General features: G+C 41.2%; 1 protein-coding gene across 4 annotated transcripts in view; it reads right to left on the bottom strand.

Moving 5' to 3' along the window:
* The window catches only part of Znf148 (zinc finger protein 148), a 119,664-nt gene that overhangs the window by 8,284 nt on the left and 91,733 nt on the right, over nt 1-19,647 (bottom strand). For all 4 annotated transcript variants that reach the window (XM_034514947.2, XM_076942840.1, XM_034514948.2 and 1 more), the window contains exon 8: nt 142-260. In XM_034514947.2, coding sequence (XP_034370838.1) covers nt 142-260 — 119 coding nt within the window. The remainder of the gene's footprint in view (nt 1-141; nt 261-19,647) is intronic.

The following is a 19,647-nucleotide window of genomic DNA, read 5'->3' as shown; positions in this document are numbered from 1 at the left end:
AAACCAATTCACTGATCAAGTTTCTATTATAAATCTAATCAGAGTTTAAGATCTCAAATGGTTCTAGTACTAAATGGTGCCTGACTTGCTGGTGATTTTGCACTGCAGTTGAGGTAGGAGAGTTCAAGCTGATTAACTTACCTGTAAGCAGTATTCACACTGGTAAGGCTTCTCTCCACTGTGAGTTCTTTTGTGCCTTTCCATGTGATATTTCTGTATGAATCTCATACCACATTCATCACAGCGAAATGGTTTTTCACCTAGTACATGATTTAAAAAATTTAAAACAAAACATTGTAAAATCATGGACTGTTTTGCCAAAAGAAATTCTTAACATAAACAAAAAGTCTGCCATATACTAAAGGCTGAAAGTCATTAGTGTATTGATGCAATCCAACACAATTCTTGGGTGCAGATTTTTAAAACTAACATTATCACCTGGAGATTTCTATTATTCCTTCATCATGTGGTGCACGCCACGGCACACGTACAGTGGTCAAGACAACTTGTGGACTTGGCTCTCTCTCTCCTTCTGCCATGGAGGTCCCAGGGTTTGAACTGACATGCTCTCAGTCTTGACAACAAACACCAAAATGGATTTCGCTAGTTTGCTAGTCTGGGTATGGCTATTTTTTCTTTTTAATTTTAAATTACTTCTACTTTTCTGTGTACTGGAGGTAGACACATGCATGTCATTGAACATGCAGAGGTGAGAGGACACTGAGGAAGTCAGTTTTCTCAATCCACCCTGTGGTCCCAGGGGCTGAATTCAAATCATCAGGGATGGTATGTCTCTTAATTCCTTCAAAAGCACTTGGGAGTAAGTGAGCTCTAGATCCTAAGTATCTCTTAAAAGAGAATTCACTACCACAAAGCACGGGGCAAAGTCTCCTAAGAAAGGCTTGAGGCTGGGAAATCACTTGTGTGTGTGCTCCAAAGCACACATGCAGTCCTGAGTGAGACTCATACCTAGAACTGCAAAACAAAAGTAAGGGCTACTTCTTCTCTTAGCTTAAAGCCAAGCTTCTCATGTCATCTGTGGAAAGAATTAACCTGTGTGCTGTCAACCATACACATGACTGCTCTCATCATTTTATTCCCTGGAGATTTCTTAGCTGTGGGGAAATACAATGTTGAGTTCAAATAGCTTGTATTGAGACAAGGAGATGTCTGTGGACAGCGGGGCAGAGTCATCTAGAATGTTTTCCCTACTGCACAGTAACAGTACTTTACTAAATACTGTTAAAAAAAAAAGTTCTCCTTCCCAGTATCCTCCCATGCATGTGTGTACAAGGTGTATCTTTCTACTATGTTAATGAAATCATTTGTAAAGTTTTAAGTTGACTCCTGCATTTTCTTCTTGAGGTAAGGCCTCACTGTGCAGTGTGTGCCTGTGTCGTTCTGACTGACTTTTGCTAGCTATCTCCACACGTCATCGTAGAAAGCAGTAGAACTGGGAACCCTGATTTGGAAACTCTGGTGTTTGCTTCTGCTGAATAGAAGTAGAAATAAAATGACTGATACGTCTTTTCTATGAAAACTAAAACAATTCAATGAAATTGCTTTAATGCTTTTCCCTTGGAGGGTGTGAGAGCCTCTCCTGGAAAAAGAAGCCTATCTATATCAACTAGTTAAATCATTTTAAGACTGGCATAAAAATTTAAATGAAGAGTATTAAGTTTGTGATTGTTTAAAAAAGTCATTCAGGAGAGTGTAACATGTGAGACAAAAACAATCTCAGTATGTCCCACAGCACTAAGTTTCTAGTGCCCAAGGGCTCTGGAGTTTCTTAGCCCTGGTCAATGGATCCTGCAGAGCATCAGAACCCTTGAGTAAGGATGTACGAACCCTCCAACGGATGGTCACATGCTATAGTCTGAGTGCACCCCACAAAAGCTCCTGTGTTGGGAGCTTGGTCCTTAATACAATGGCACTGGGAGGAAGGGAATCTTTAGGAAATGGAGCCTAGCATAAAGTGATTACATCATCAAGGACAACACTCTCAAAAGGAACAAACTTACTGTTTGTAGACCCTATGATTGCTTCTTGCGGGGAAACTGAATGGATGCTCTGGCCTCCCCTATTACTTTCAGATCACTCCAATTCTGCCATGATGCTACCTGATAACGTGATGCGGTGGGGGTCCTCACCAGAGGCCAAGTTAATAGAGCTACATCATCTTGATTGTTAGTCTCCAAGTGGTAAGCTAACAGAACTGCTTTCTCTATAAAGTACACATGAGTACTGCAAGGCCCTACGCTTCATGCATAATCTACTGCTCTATAGCTTGACATAATCTGATTTTTGACAGTCTGAACTAATTATTCCTATCTAAATTTTATTATAAATTAGATTTAGCCACCATCCTATCAAAATAGTTCTTTTCTGATGCATTGTTTTGTTGTTTCAGACAGCTGGAAGCTTTCTTTTTAGCGCCATGCTGGTCTTAAATTCACCATCCTTCTGCCTCATCCTTCCAAGTGCCAGGATCATGGCAGGTACCACCACACGGCGGTTCTTGTGACTCACCACCATAAAGTTGTTAATTCCAACAACTCTCCCATTTCATCGCAGATCTTTCTACTGCTGCTTGCTCGGCAAGACACTGTATTTCCAGCTAACCCTCCTTCTGGATGCAAATGCTTTCGTTCTGGAGACTGGCCCTGAGCCTTTTTGCCTTTCTCCTTTCATGTTATTTTCTTTGGCAAGATGGAAGCTCATCTATAGCCATAGCTTTAATTATGCTCAAATCTGATCTCCAGACCCATACCTCCCCTTTGTCTACTCAACGTATCTCTTTCTTTTTCATTTTAGACTTATTTATATGTATGAATATTTGCCTATATGTATATATGCTTACCACATGCAAGCCTACTGCTGGACGAGGCCAGAAGTAGGTGTCAGATCTCCTGGAACTAAAGTTACAGGTGGTTGGGAGTCAGTGTATATGCTGGGAATTGAACCTGGGTCCTCTTCAAGGGCAGCCAGTGCTTTTTAATCACTGGATCATCTCTCCACTCCTGACATTTCTGATCCTTGGGATCTCAAATACATAGCATCTCACAGTAACCTGAAGATCATCAACCACCATCGTAGATTAAAATGTAGCTACTATTCACTTAGCTGTCCAAGCCAGAGGCCTGGACAACCTTCCCTGTCTCTTCCTAGTTTCCCAATTAACAGACCCTACTGATTCCTCTAAATTTCCCACTGTCACCACTCTAGTTCAAAAAAAGTACCTGGGCTGGAGTGTGATGTAATGTCCTTCTAACTAGCTGTGTTGGCCACCTTTCTCTTGTTGCAACTAATATCTGAACTAGGTAATTGAATCGCTTGGCTCACACTTTCACAGGTTTCAATGTGGCTGACTCCATTGGCTTTGTATATGTGAAAAGATAGAAAACAGGTCTGAGGCAGTGGTGGCAGCCATCAAAAAGGCTTAGTGGTAAAAGTGCATGCCATGTGTCCCCACTAGTTGTTAATCACTTTGACATACTAGATAACCTTAACTGAAGAACTGCCTCCATCAACTGGCCTGTGGGCATGTCTGTGACTGTCTTGAGTTGTGAAGGGCCCACCTGTTGGGAGCCGACTCCTAGCAGAAAGCGGCTATCATCTTTGCAGCCATCTCAGACCTTATACCATGACAAGAGATTTGTTTTCAACAGCCTACAACAGCTGAGCACACTCTGACAAACATCTTGTTTTTCCCACAGAGCTGGTTTTGTTGTTTAGTGCCCCCAGCTTCAAGGCGCACCTGGTAAAATGTCTTCAGCTGTGTTCCCCTGCTTGTGCTTATAAATATCCAGGATTTCCTTTCAATAAAGGAGACCAGTGACTTGACCACACATCCTATCTTGTCTCCATTCTTCACATCTCTTGCCCCTCCATCCCCACTCTCTCTCTTGCTAGACCCTGTTGTCTGATCCCCTCGGACCAGAGCACTTAGCCACAAAGCAAGCAAAGTGCGGTCCGGGACACAGTGGCCCCCAAGCGTGGAGCAGTGTGGTCCTCAACACCCACCGAATTGATGTGGGTAGTACCATTCCTACACATGTGGGCCTGGATAGTGTAAGAAAGCAAGCCAAGCTGACACAAAAGCACAGAGCAGCACTCCCCCATGGTTTCAGCTTCTATCCTCATTTCCCAAATGATGGGTTGTGACCTGGAAGTGTAAACCGGTAAAACCCTTTCCCCCTCTCAGTTGCTTCTGGTCAGAGTATTTTCTCACTGACAGAAATGCAAACTAGAGCAGCACAGAAACCTGACAAGTGGACCTCAATCCCTAGGACTGAGAGTAAAATCAGAGAACTGACTCTAGTTTTGTCTTCTGACCTCCACATGTGTGCATAACACATGCATGCTCAAATCCATCACACACACACACACACACACACACACACACACACACACACACACAGAGCAATGATACATTTAGAACTTTTAAGGACTGCTGAAACAGAACTGCTAACCTCATGATGGTCAGGAAGCAGAGAAAAACAGGAAAGAATGGAGAAGCTGTAGTTCTCCAGAGTACTACAACCCCCTGTGAACCTGTTCCCACAACTAGGCCCTACTTTAATTTTTTACTGTGTCCCAATAGTATCATCATTATATGAATCCATTAAAGGGTAATCCATTGACTAGGCCTGAGCCTTAATAACTTAATCAGCTCTCAGTGACTGGGGTCCATCAGCTAAGGGCCAAGCCTTCTGAAAAGCATTTCATTTCAAAACCCTAATAGCAGCAGTCCTGCCAGGGTGCATTTTCCTTTTCTAACTCCACAGCACAGCAAGAGATTGTTGACAGAAGTGAAACTGATTACTCTAAAAGCATAGTGGTCCGAGACAATGTAGCCTTGGCTGTCCTAGAATCACTCTGTAGACAGAGGTGGCCTCAGACTCAGAGATCTGTCTGCCTTTGCCTTCTGAGACCCACCATTATCTGGCCAATCAGTGGTCTCCTAATGGTCTTAAGAGAAAATGTGAGTCTATTTGGCCTCTGCCTTTCTCTTGGGTTTGACTTCTCAACTCTAACCCTTCAGTTTCAAAAGCTGCCATGCATTCTTCTACACACTAAACCCCACTATTATTAGTCAGTTCTTTGTTATAATGAATAGAAAGAATTTATACACTCAATAAAATGTATTACTATAGTGTAAATAAGCTTTAAAATAATGAACTCAATGAAAACCCTAAGGCTAACGTATTTGTGACCTAGGCATGGCTGCACAAGCTGAGAACACTAGTACTTAGGTGGTAGAAGCAGGAAGATTAAGAGTTCAAGGGCACCTTTGGCTACACAGTGAATTCAAGATCAGCCTAAGCTATGAGATCTGTTTACCTCCCAACCCAGTCTGCAAAGAAAACCCCCACCTCTAACAAAGTTCAGTCTTAGTAAAACATACTTGACAAACGAAATTGACACTCTACAACTTTTTTTTTTTTGAGATAGGATATCACTACATAACCCAGGCTGGCTCAATCTCATGGCAAGTCACTTGTCTTAGCCTCAAGTGCTGGCACTACAGGCATGAGGAACCACACATGATGTGAATTATTGGTTAAAAAAAATCTTAAGAGTGGACACAGTAGTAAAATAGTAGTTAAATGAATTATTATGCTAAAAATAAGACCATATAGTATTAAGAGAAGCAACATAAAGCAGTACTTGAGACTATGGTTCTACCACTAAGAGCCAGGTTTGAAGATGGTCTCAGTATTTAGCTAAGAAACTGCAGATGGTATATAAACTTCCAGAGTGGATATTTTCATCAGTAAAATGGAACCATCAGAGCATATCTCAGAACCAAACATTAAGTGAACAACTTCTGAAAATTAGTGGTGATATGAGAATGAAATCTAACAAAATGCAGCAATTTAAGAATATGTTAGCTATTACCATAAAATGAAGAGGCTGGAGGTAAATTAACACTACAAACTAATTATAGTTCAACAACTAGGCCATACACATCAAATGAGAGCATTCTTAAACTGAACCTGGGCAAAGATGAGATCAGAATTACTGAGCTGAGTACATGAGCACTAAGACTGACTTCGAGTCCATTTAGGAGGCTAGAAAAGAACACTCACCAGGCTGGGAGCCTATTACTACCCAGGAAAATGACATTCTATAGAAAATCATCTGAGACAAATCACAACCCATCAAGTGAGAGTCAGCTTATTAAACACAAACTAGACAGTAACATGAAAACATGTCAATGTCAGGTTCAACTGAACTGGAAAAGAACTGTGGCCTGGTGACGCTCAGTGAAGAAGTGACTTAGCCAGGTGGCGGTGATCAACACCTTTAATGCTAGCACTTGGTAAAGGAGGCAGATGATCTCTTAGGAGTCTGAAGCCAGCCTGGTTGAAGAGTTCCAGGGCAGACTGGGCTATAAAGAGAAAACCTGTCTCAGAAAAGACAAAGTAAAAGAAATAGGAAGGGGAAAAGTAACTTCAGGTGACTTCAGTGAGATGCAATCTTCAAACCCTGTCTTTCTGATATAAAATACTTTTCTTTGCTTAAAATGAAAAGTCAAGTTAAAACTCTTAAAAACACTCTTAATGTTTCCTTCCTTCCCTTCCTCCCTCCCTCCCTTCTTCCTTCCTTTCTAGCCTCCCTCCATCCCTCCCTTCTTTTTAAATTGTAGGCTAGACCCAGGCATGGTGGGACACACTTAAAGCATTCAGGAGGCTGAGGCTAGAGAACTAAGTTCAAGGTAAACACAGGCTACAGAGAAAGATAAGGTCTATTCATGAATGAATGAAAAGAAGGCTTCTCTCACGAAGCTGTGAAAGGATCTACTTGTAAGACTGTATACGTAGTCTAGTCCCAGACTCCTGAGAATAAAGCAGCTAATACAGGAACTGCTTCTCCGCTTCTGAAGATTCATGTTTAGACTTCTTATTTACCCAACAACACTGGAAAAGTCCCAAGAAAACCCTAACCATAATTTCAAACAATTGAGAGTTGGTCCAGGACAGGAGTTCCCAACCTTCCCAATGCTGTGGTCCTTTAACACAGCCCCGATGGTATGCTGCCCCCAACCATAATATTATTTTGTTGCTACTTCATAACTGTCATTTTGCTGTTATGACTCATAATATAAATATCTGATATGTGATCCTTACAGGGGTCGTGACCCTCAGGTTGGGAACCATTCGTCTAGAAACTAGCTATAAAAAATGGAAAGCAGAGCAACCCACTGCCTACTGTCCTCAGAGCTGAGCAGCACAGCCAGCCACTGCTCCACGCTGTGTCTCTCTCTTTTGAATGAAGCCTGGCTATTCGGTGTGGGCTGGCCTCAAACTGTCAGCTTCCAGAGGTGGGGATTACAAGTGTGCACCACCAAAACAAGCTTAACATTTCTTTTTCTTTTTTAAAATCAGCCAAGTTGTACAGTCACTGTACACATGGGTATAAGCACCTCGTCCTAGTAATACTAAGTAATTAACATCCCCAAAGCATCTAGCAGATCTAACTTTAGGGATAGTATTAATTAATGGCAAATGTCATCTAAATGTGACATTACTAAGAATTAGTAAAATGAATGGGTTTCCTATTGTTACTATGTGCTTAGCCAAAAAGAAATGATTATGTAATTCCAAAGCATAGAGACAGATTTTAAAATACTTAAGTAAATACTGTCCTGACTTATAGCATTTCAAATTAGCCTATTTCTGAACTTTGCAGCCACCAACAGTAAGTGCTCTACATTAACAGATCAACAATGAAGATGGCCCTCAGCATGTGTCAGCTGAACTTCCCCCCACTGAATTCCTAACAAGAAATGAATCCCCCTTACCAGACTGTTTCTCTCCTCTTCATACAACAGTGTATACAGGCATCTCAGCCTTCTTGTATATTTATTAATTATACTAAACACAGTATAAATATATACTGAATATAATTTCTTAATTATAAGTATAAAGGAATAAAAAAACAATCCTGAAAAGCAAACTTTATCACTAAATTTTTTCCTAATCAGGGTCTTAATCAGGGGCTGTAGACTCTCTGTTGATTCCCTGCGACCTAATGTCTTATTATTTTGCTATAATAAAAAGACTTGCCTGGTCTTATTAACTGTACTTTACACTGCATTTCACATACACCGATTTTTTTTTTTTAACGTTTCAGGGAATGAGTGTGCCAACTGCCCTGATCCCATCACTGTACACTGTGTATACGCACTGCAGCACCACTCCATAAAAATATGCACTTAATGTGTATCAATCACAACACTTAAATCAATAAATACAACTGGGGCGGGGGGACACACTCTGGCAGAACAGAGCAGCCAAAATAAATATTCTGAAGTATACATATATTTGCATGTAAAATCTAGGCAGTGCAGATCAAAGAAGGTACATTTGTATTGCCTAGATTCACTTAGTATGACCATCTCCAGCTGCACCCACTTACCCACAGATGAAACAATCTGTTCTTTATGGCTGAAAGAAGTCCACTGTGTATATTTACCACATTTCCTTACAGAATCTTCTTGTTGGTTTCATAAGTTAGCAACTGTAAATTGTGTTCTATTCAGTTAAGACTTTGATATACTGAGTAAGAATGGACAGAGTGGACACCTTAGTCTCATTCCAGAGTTTAGAGAAAATGCTCAGTTTGCTCTAATTTACTATAATGCTGGCTTATAGTCTACAATATACAGTGTTTACTATGTTGAAGTTTGTTTGGTATCTTCCTAATTAAGGCACACACACTGCATTTGAGAACTACGGCTTCAATGCTTTATGCTGACCATAGACTACAAACACTATATAAAAATTCCACATACTCTGATGCAGAATCAGTCATTCTTAAGCCATCTATCTCTTCTCTGTATTGGACTGTCAAATGGCTAAAACAAAACAAAACGAGCTAAAACAAAAAACCCAAGCACTACAGATCCTATGGCCATGAAGTAATCTCCTTCCAACATATACAGTGTTTTTTAAAATCATCTTAAAACTACAGAGGAAAGCTGGATCAATGGTAAAGGCACTTGCTGCACAAGCCTGGTGTTTCAGGGAACCTGAGTCAATCCCTAGGACCCACGTGTGAAACAGACTCTCACAGTTGATTTCTGACATCCACACATGCTGTGTGTGGAGACCTTGTGGAGGCCAAGTCTCTCTTTCCATTTTGTGGGTCTCAGGAATCCAACTCCGGAAAGCAGGCTTGGTGACAAGTGCCTTTACCTTCTGAGCCATCTGCTGTCTACATTTTCCGGTTTTTATTTTGTGTTTGTTTGTTTTTTTTGTTTTTCAAGACAGGGTTTCTCTGTGTAGTCCTGGCTGTCCTGGAACTCACTCTGTAGACCAGGCTGGCCTCAAACTCAGAAATCCACCTGCCTCTGCCTCCCAAGCATTTTCTGGTTTTTAAAACAATGTAATGTTTTCCTGTTTTTTAATGCTTGTGTTAAATCTATAATAATATGCATATTTTCATCCTTGGCTACAGACTAATACTGATATTGTGCAGAGGATGCATGGGCTCTGACATATCTCAGAATTGTTATAGACATGGACCAACACATTTGTAGATGACACATTACATATCTCAATGTCAATGGGCTGAGCAGATGAGATCCCTGGGGTCATGGTTCCAGTTATCTATTAGCTGATTAAAAAAAAATAATCTAATGGACAACTTGCTTACACTTTTCCTTTCAGTGTTGGCTCCTCTCATACACACATTTAAAAACATCCAGTCTTCTGATGTTACCAAACCTTGTTATCATGGTGACATGTTTTCCTTCATTTCTGTTTGCTGCCTGAAAACTCTTCTTCAGCTGTGTTTCCGTAACTGTCTACAGTGTATACTTTTCTAAGGTTCTGTGCTTCCTTGACTAATCCTTACACATCAAATGTCTGCTCTCTGTCTTGGTACGGCCTGACTCTATGGTGGAGTAGTTAAGCTATTTATATTAGGGTACTTTCTCAGCTTTTTTGGATTAAACATAATCATACACTAGTTTGCTATTGGATCATTTGATTTGGGGTTATTTAGGTACATGCTGAGGAACTCTAGCACAGAATTTTGAAATCTGAAATGCAACAAGATCCACTTTCTGAGTGCCAAAGTGAAGCAAGAATCAGTTGCACACGTAACCTCTCATGGTAAGTATGCTACACCACAGTGCAGCCATATTAAAAGCCTTATCACATTACCCTTTAGGCTATATGTGCCTCAGCAATGAAGCTCATGTTATCCTTGGATCCAACCCTAAGGTATCTTATGCAAAAGCAAGTATTACAAAATCTAAACCATTTCAATTTTAAACACTTTGGGTCTCAAGCATTTAGGGTAAAGAACACTCAAACTGTATCTCTTGGCAATTTTTTTTCCTGTTGTGTGATTATATTGACTGTAACTTGCTTTACAATTCTCCTCCTCTTCTTCCCATTTTGCTTTATTTTGTTTTTTGGACACAAGGTCCATGTAGTTCTTGCTGTCCTATAAATTGCTCTGTAGACTAGGCCAGCCTCAAACTCACACAGATACATATTTAGCCACATATTTAATGTCTCTGCCACTCTTCTGTCTTTCTCTGCCTTTCCATGTTTTTCTTTTCTCTTCATCATTGTATATGATATATGGATATATATCCAAATATGATATATGATATATGGAGGTCAAAGGACAACTTTAAGGAGTTGTTTCTCTCTTCCTACTGTGTTAAGTCAGGGTCTTTCTTAATTCTATTGCTGTGCTATGTATACTCAAGGCTAGCAAGCCCATGAACTTCATGCACATTTCCCATCCCCACCTCCTGTCTTACTGCAGAAATGCGGGGATTAATCGATGCATGCCACCATCTCTGGCAGAACTCAGCCCGTCAGGGTTGTATGACCGAAGCTTGTACTGCTAAGCCATGTTGCTGGTCCTACTTCCTTCTTCCCATATGAATCATTTCCCTTTCATCTAAGGAAATGCTTATAGTTTTTACATTGTGGGACCACTGGATATAAAGAAACGTCCTTGGTTTCTGTCCATCTGCACAGTTTAACTCTAGCCACACTTTGGATGAATAGTCCCTGAGTACAGAATCCTACACTGATTTAAAAATGGATCTATAAAGATGTCATATACTATCTGATAACTTTATTGTCTCTACTGAAAAAAATGAGCTAGGGCCAGGGATATATCGCTCAGTTGGTGGAGTGTTTGCCTAGCACACAGAAGGTGGTGGTTTGACCCCCAATACCATATAAATGGAGTCTGGAGGTGTACACTTGTAATCTCAGCATCAGGGATGTATACAGCAAGACCAGAAATTCTGGATTATTCTCAACCTCAAAGAGAGTTCAAGGCCAGGGAGGGATACATGAAAGCCCATCTAAAACAAAAATGAATGTTCACAGCCATAGGTGAGTGTTCTTCTCAGCCCTGGTCACAGACCTTTCTGTTTACAGCTGCAAGAGTTAATGACCCAGAGACTGAAGTCCTCACCCCTAAACAGGACAACTATATTACCCCTCCAAAGCCCAGGGAGCACAGGCACCAATGCTATGCATTACCTTCCTGGAACAATATGGCTATTGTACCCATTTATTCACAGCATCAATGGCTACCTGCTCCAGACTTCAACAAAACTGCACCCATCAGCACTCAGTCATGGGTGAAGAGATCTCTATAAGACCCCACCACTCTCTGAGGACCTATATGCCCTTAATGATTACATGTGGGAGAAGTCTCCTTCTCAGTGGTGTGGTCACTGCTAAGTTGCCCCAGCTCAAGTCCATGACCAGCAGTGTTCATGCAGGCAGCCCTAAGTGAAATGCAGTGGTCCCAAAAAGAAAGAAAGGAAGATGAGAGAGATGAGGAAAGGTGGAAGGTCAGTGGGAGGAGGGGTGGTGAAAGTGGCCAGGGAGAGACCATGCTCAAAGTATGGAAGGATTAAATTATGAAAAAGTACACTAATAAGAAAAGTGAAACGTAGGGAGGAAGTTAGGTACTGTTCTTTTTGGTGCAGGGGCAATTTGTCTGGCTATTACTATGAAGCTTCTTGAGGGGTAGGAACAGGTAAAAGCACTTGCTACACAAGTCTGACACCTCAGTTTGACACCCAAAACCCATGGTGGAAGAAGGGAACCAACTAACTCCTTGAAGCAGCCCCTGACCTCCATGTGTACCATCTGGCATGCACCTGTGCACACACATAACTTTCAAGTACTTAATCTTTACAGCTTCAGTTATTTTGAAATGTAAGCCCTCCCACCCCCTTTTGCAGTGCTGGAGAGGAAGAAGAGCCTGGCACATAATATGATGAGCTTTTGTTTGTTTTGCAAGGCAGATGCATTTGGACTTCATTTCATGCTTGTACAAGGCAGCTAACGGGCCAAAGCAGTGAAGTCAGTGAGGAAGGGGCACCCCACTGCTTCTGTTGGCCTCCACTGCATACTGTACCCTGTCTGGCTTACAGGGTCATGGGTCCAGCATGGCCCTAGCCTATTAACATAAAAAGCCCAGGCTAGCAGTTTTGCCATGTCAAGACAAAGGCTGGCCCTGCTTGGCCTTGGGCTGCCTGACTGCTAGATGTCTTGGAATATTATGCCAAGTGCATAAGGGAACTCAACACTAAGGCCATGACTGTGACATGAACTTCCCAAAGAAGAAGCAACAGCCAGGGCAGTACCTGCAGAAAGACTCCTAGATGGTGAGACCAAGCACTTTACAGACGCTGCTGTTGGCCAAAGAGCAGAGGCAGTACTGGTGGTTGCCATTAGTGGCCACAGGTGAGCCAGTGGATGCGTGAGCTGCCAAACTTTGGGGCGCACACTAGCTGGTGACCCTTCAAAGGCCTGAGGACAGCCATCAGTGGCGGGGATAGAAGCACTAAACCAAAGCCCATCTACCTAAATTATTGGGCTTTTGAATAAATAATAAAACTTGGATTCCGGGGCTTTTCTTATATGTTCCAATATTAATAGGAAAAAAATATCTAAACCTAGTATCTGCCAAAGTTTAGACTTACATATCTACATATTTCAGAAAATATATTAATGTAAATTCATTACCTTTCTCTATTTTTTATATCACAGCAAGAAATACAAACTTATATGGTAAATAATGTTAATTGTTACATGATCTAGGAAAAGATTGACATCTTTTCCATCAATTTACAGCAGAAAAGGCACTAATTATGTATCTGATAATCTCAAAACTCAACAGTAAGAAAATAATCCAATGTTCTTTAATGAGTGAGGGAATCAATCACTCTATCAATTCGGGTAAGAAGAAAAAAGATTGATGGAAAATGTAAATACAGAGCACTGGCTGCTCTGATATAGAATCTGGGTTTGGAGCCCACATGATGGCTCAAAACTGCCTGTAACTCCAATCTCAAGGTATCGAATGCTTTCTTTTGGCCTCCATGGGTACCAGTTGTGCATGCATATGATACATGGACACGCTTGTAAACAAAATACCCATACATGTAAAATTAAAATACAATAATAAAAGCAAAGTAAAGCTCGTTAGAATGGCCAAAGTAAATATGACAATGTCAAGAACTCAGATCAAGTTGAACATGGTGGTACACACCTGCAATCCAAGCTCTCAGCAAGACTTATGAGCCTGAACCAGCCTGGGTTACACAGTAAGAGCCTGTCTCAAAAACAAACAAAGCCAGGTTCTATCTAATGTGGGCCCCACAGGAATTCTGGGTTCATGTCCTGCTTGACAAAATAGGAAAGGCCTAAGAATAGGCACATACAGTACTTTAGTAATTACATTGATTTTATTTTCAAGATAGGTGAGATTTTCAGCCTTGTACTTTAACAATTACAATTTGATATAGCTGTGTTCTAATTATATTTTGAGAGAAAGGTTTTGTTTTTTGTTTTTTTATAAGAAGGGTGATATGTATCAGGATACCACCCCACTACATTTGTATAAAGCTCAGCGGTTGGGCTGTATGAGAGGTGGGCAGAGTGAGGAGAGGAAGAGAAGACGAAAGAGGAGGAGCTAGAGAGAGATGTAGGAGCCATGGAGAACCACACATGTATCGAGAGCAGTCCTAGGTAACAACTTATATCTAGGTTAGTTAATTGGTTAACACTTCCAATTGTGTGAGCATCTTGTTAATTTGAGCATTACCAAACATATAAAGCCTTTGGATAATCTTTAAACATTAGAGTCTCATTTCTACCGGGTATCATGTGAATGGTGGAATGGTCTGGGCTCAGCCCAGCCTTTGTGGAGACATCGTGGTAGATAAGCAGAGCCATCTCCCACGATGGCATCTGGTGGGTACCAGGGCTGGTGCTTCTGGCCTGCGTGAGCAGGTGGCTTGAGCTGCGGGGGTAGCAGCAGTGAGAACACATGGCCGCTCGTGACCTCTGGCCTTGCCTAGTCAGAACCCTGTAATTACAAGCCAGATTGGTGCTGCCATTATAAATATTACCATCAACATAGGGGTGGTTCTGATGCTAAGGTCCTTGATCCATCAATAGAGATGCTAGAGGTCAATGAGCTGGGCAGAATAGGTGGGACTTCTTGGTCCTCACAGGCAAGGTAACAGATGCAGGAGAGAGAGGAAAGGAATTCTGGCCATGCTTCAGAGGGAGGAAAGCCAACCAACCATGTGAGATCACGGGCGGAGCAGTTATAGGCTGCTTCTCCAGTCAGGAGGTTAGGGTGTTGAGCTGGAACTAAAGGTAACTGAGCAACTGAAGTTGAGGGCAGGTTGAGAGGTGCTGAGCAGGAGTATTGGGAAGGGCACACTAGCTGCAGAAGATTAGTAATGCCCAGTAATTTGGCCAATAAGGCAGGCTGAAATTGAACAATGTGAGTGTCTGTGTTTTTCACCCAAGGATCCAATATGGGTGGGGGGAAGAGTATTGTAGCATGGCCCATTCCCAGACCTTAAATCAGGATAGCAAAAGCTACATGCTACAGAACAAATTGAAAGTTCATCAGTTACTATAAAAATGTAAAATAACACAATCAATTCAGAGTAATTTACTGGCTTCCTATAAAACCAAACATCCATTTGCAGTATGGACTACTTATTCTACTCTAAGGCATGTTTCAAAAATGAAACACATGTTGACCAAAAAGCTGTATGAAACTTTAAAAATACTAATTTTATTTTATATGCATGAATGGTGTCTACATGTTATCTATGTACCATGTGCCTGAATGGTGCCTGTGAAAGTCAGAAGAAAGTATCAGATTTCTTGGAACTGGAGTTAAAGATGGTTGTGAGTGGCAATGTGGGTGCTGGGAATTGAGCCTGGGTCTCCCAACAAGTGCTCCTAACCACTGAGCTATCTCTCTCTAGCTCCTGCAAGCAATTTTTTCCATTGGAAACAACTCTAAATATGTTCCCCACAAGTGCTTATGTCCATAAAATGGAAAGCAACAAAAAGGAACAAATTACTGATTCATCAAAACCAAAAAAAAAAAAAAAACAAAAAAAAACCAAACCACCCAAATTTACTGATGAGAGAATTCAGATTTAGGGCTACACAGCATATATTTTCATTTAAATAATATTCTGGAAGAAGCAAAACAGAAAATATAGCTTTGCCTATAAAATGGGACAGAAAAAATTTGAACATAACTTCTCCAACAAACACAGAGTGTGGTTACAAAGATGTATGTGTTTTTCAAAAAGGGAGAACTAACACTAAAAGTGGCAACACTGTTTGCTCTGTGAATATTGTTAAGAATGAGCTCAACACATATTCTCCCCCTAAAGTTTATTTAAAAAAAAAAAAAAAAAAAAAAAAAAAAGATCTCTGCTAGCTGGGCACCATGGTGCACACTTTTAATCCCAGTGCTCAGGAAGCAGAGGCAGGGGGATCTCTGAAGGCTAGTCTGATCTATCAGGGTGTTCCAGGACAGCCTGGGCTACACAGAGAAACTCTGTCTCAGAAAACCACAAATAAATGAATGAATTATAAAAAAGCTTCTTCTCTTCACAGCTATACAAATTGCTGACAACCCTCAGAGGTTTTGTAAAGTACCATAAATCTTCCCAAGTACTGCTTACTTCCTAATGGTTCTTGCTTATTACAGGTAATACTTCCGAGAGGTTGACCTGTGACCCAGGGACTCTAGCTACATTAATGACCCTTATTTGTGCAAACCTTTACTACATTTACTTATTCTCAACTGTCATTCAAAGGAAAGTGATTAGCTCATCTTCCACCAAAAGACTTCCAACACATGGATGAATATACACAGTGCTAAGAATTTAATGTCTGAGTAACCCAATCTTCTCCATCATACAGTGAGTGGGGAACCAACCACAAGAGAGAAGGGAAGCAGAAAGAGAGAAAGTCTGAAAACTTGTTTGGATAAAAAAGACGGCTAAGCCTTTCCTTTAAAAGCACCACATACAGCCAGGCCTGGTGGTCCACAAATTGATCTCAGCACCTGGGAGGCAGAGGCAGGCAAATCTCACTGTTGAGTCTGAGGCCAGCCTGATAACATAGTGACTTCCAATGACAGCCAGAACTAGACAGTAAGGCCCAGTCTCAAATACATGCATACATTTATTACATACATACATAAAAGTTTTGATGTGTTATAAAACTACATACCCATTCCAGATGAGTGAACTAAAGAAACCATTCACAATAGATATTCAGAACCCATAGTTAAATTATCCTAATTCTTGAAGCCAGAAAGATGGCTTAGTGGGCAAAGGTGTTATCAAGTCTGACAACCTGAATTTCACACTCATGATTTAGAAAAACAACTCATGTAAGTTGTCTTCTGACTTCCACACGAGCTATAGCATGCACATACTACTCTTGGCCTCGTACAAAAGAAATAAAAATATACAAACAAAATGCCAATGTTGACTCTAATTTGGCATAGCCTTTTTATTCCAATAGCCAAATGAGCGGAAATATACAATTATATTTAACTAAAATAAAGTTTAGTCAGGTAAGTACTATGAGGTGAGTGTGGCAGGGAAAGACTAAGAATGTAGCCCTCAATAGTACTTCGCCTAGGACACAGGGCATTCAGTTCAATCCCTGGGACCCTAGCCACACAAAACAAAGTCTGATAAAGATAGGACAATGGGGGCTGGAGAGATGGCTCAGCAGTTAAGAGCACTGGCTGCTCTTCCAAAGGTCCTGAGTTCAATTCCCAGCACCCACATGGTGGCTCACAACCATCTGTAATGGGGATCTGATGCCCTCTTCTGGTGTGTCAGCAACAGCATACCCATATACATTAAATACATAAACAAACAAATAAATGTTTATTTGTTTCTTTAAAAAGACAGGACAATCGTTGGGGCTGGAAAAAGGGCTCAGTGGTTACGAACACTGGCTGTTTTTCCAGAGGACCTGGGTTCAGTCTACAGCATCTACATGTAGGCTCACAACCATCTGTAACTCCAGTTCCAGGCAACCTGATGATCTCTTCTGGCCTCCTCATTCACCATGCACGCAAGTGGTAAAAAGGCATATATAGGTAAAACACTAATGTAAATACAGAAATAATTTTAAAGTGTAAAGGGCATGGGAATAGCTGTAACTGACAGAATTTAGATAAGTAGACTAAAGATTTGTAGAAAATGATGAAAGGGGGCTATCACAGTTAGCTTCAGCTGTGACCTTGACACACTTGAAAAGGTAATTGCTTCAGTCAGATCGGCCTGTTACTATAGAAGAACCTAGTGCACTATGGATGGGGCTACACCTAGGTAGGTGAGCTTTTTAAGAAAGGCAGTTTCGTAGTCAGGGACAGCAGAGCAGAAAGCAGCTTTCCTCCCCTGTCTCTGCTTCAGTCCCTTCCCCTCAGTCAGAGCACTGTGACCTATAAGACAGATAATTCCTTCTCTCCTCAAGTTGCTTGTATGCAAGATGCTTGTGGAAACTCTGGGACCTCTGTTCCAGAAAAGCCAATGAGAGCTCAAAACTCTGTGCTGTTCTGTGTGAGCTTACAGGAATGCCTGAGAGGCAGACAAAGAAGGCTTGGCTTTTAAACTTTTAGAAGGGGCAAAGGCTGTCAGGCCATTTGTGTCAGATTTCGAATAAAAACCTGGTTTCTGCTGGGCAGTGGTAGAACACACCTTTAATCCCAGCAGAGGCAGAGGCAGAGGCAGGCACATCTCTGTTGAGTTCAAGGCCACCCTGCTCTACAGAGCAAGCTCCAGGACACACAAACCTACTTCAAAAAATCAAAAAGGAAGGAAAAAAAAAAAAAATCAAAGAATCTGTTTTTTTGTTAATAGGGCTGCCGGATCAGACGAGACCAGCATCCAGCATCGTCAGCAGCATGGAGCCTGTGCTTCCCTGGGACCACGGATGCTGCTTAGCTGGAGACCATATGGGAGGGACTACAGCAGAGCAGCACATACAGGACATGAAAGCTGCAGCACTGAAGGAACCACGGAGAAGCTGAGGACTGGCATCGTGTGGCATGGTCAGAGGAAAAGCCAAGAAGTCACGGGTCAAAGGGCAGCCTGCGTTGCTCCTGAGATGGAGCCAGGGGCTAACAAACTGCAGGAGCAGCAGCTGTGGCGTGGAGCTGGACAACGTGGGCCCTCTGGGATCCAGATCATGAGTAAGCCCCACATGTCAAACATTAACTATCTATACAGTTCAATTTTAGTTTTGCTTTGATCTGAATTTAACTGTGTCTCACTTATTCTCTCCTGGAATAAGAAAATATATCGCTTATTTTGGATTTTTTAATTTTAAAAGAGATTGACTTTTAAATCACTGGAATTTTTTAAAGACTAGGACTTTTAGAAAGTATATTATAATATTAATATGAGTTTTGAGAATAGGATAGGAAAGGTTATAGTTTTACAAGGAGGTTTGTGTGTCAAAATTGACAAAGTGGAATGTCACAGTTAGCTCGATTTCTCAATCTGACAAGAGAACATGTCTCAATATGAAACAAAGGCACATCCACTAACAATTGTTTCTATCAGATGGGCTTGTGATCGTGTCTGTGGGTCTTATTAACTGCTAATTTAAGCAGAAAGCTCATCCCACTGTGGGTGGTGTCATACCTGGACAGGTAGGTACAAGCTGTATAAGAGAGAGAAAAGAGGAAGCCAAAGGGAGCAAGCAATAAGCATGCTCTTCCTCCATGGGCTCTGCTTCAGGTCCTGCCTTGTGGTCTTGCATTGGCCTCCCTTGATGATGGACTATAATCCATATACTGAAATAAGCCCCTCTCTTACTCAAGTTGCTTTTGGTCAGTGTTTTATCATAGTAAAAAAAGTCTTTAGAGAAGAGGTAATCTTAAAATCCAGCAAATGTGGCAGGTTTTAAAACCACAGACACCTGCGTTTACTAACCATCAGTGTAAGGAGGGACCATGACTGCAATAGAATAAACGACAGGGGCCAGGTGTAAAGGTGCACACCTTTAATGCCCCAACATTTGTAAGGTAGAAGCAGGTGGATAATTTGAGTTCAAAGCCAGCCCAGTCTACATAGTTTCAGGCCAGCTGGAGGTAAACAGTGAGACACTGTCAATAAAATATATATAAATAAATGAACGAACAAATGAATGAATGAACGACAGGAACATCAACAAAACAGAACTGAAAGAGTAAGGGGAAAACTAAGATAGCATATCTTTCCTATAAAAACTAGACAGTAAATATATTAGACTTGATGTTCCAAAAAGTAATCAAAGATGCTGTATGACACAAATA

Source organism: Arvicanthis niloticus, chromosome 12, assembly GCF_011762505.2.
Source record: "Arvicanthis niloticus isolate mArvNil1 chromosome 12, mArvNil1.pat.X, whole genome shotgun sequence".
Taxonomy (NCBI): domain Eukaryota; kingdom Metazoa; phylum Chordata; class Mammalia; order Rodentia; family Muridae; genus Arvicanthis; species Arvicanthis niloticus.
Note: the sequence above shows the minus strand (reverse complement) of the source record. Positions and strands in the feature narration are given on the sequence as shown.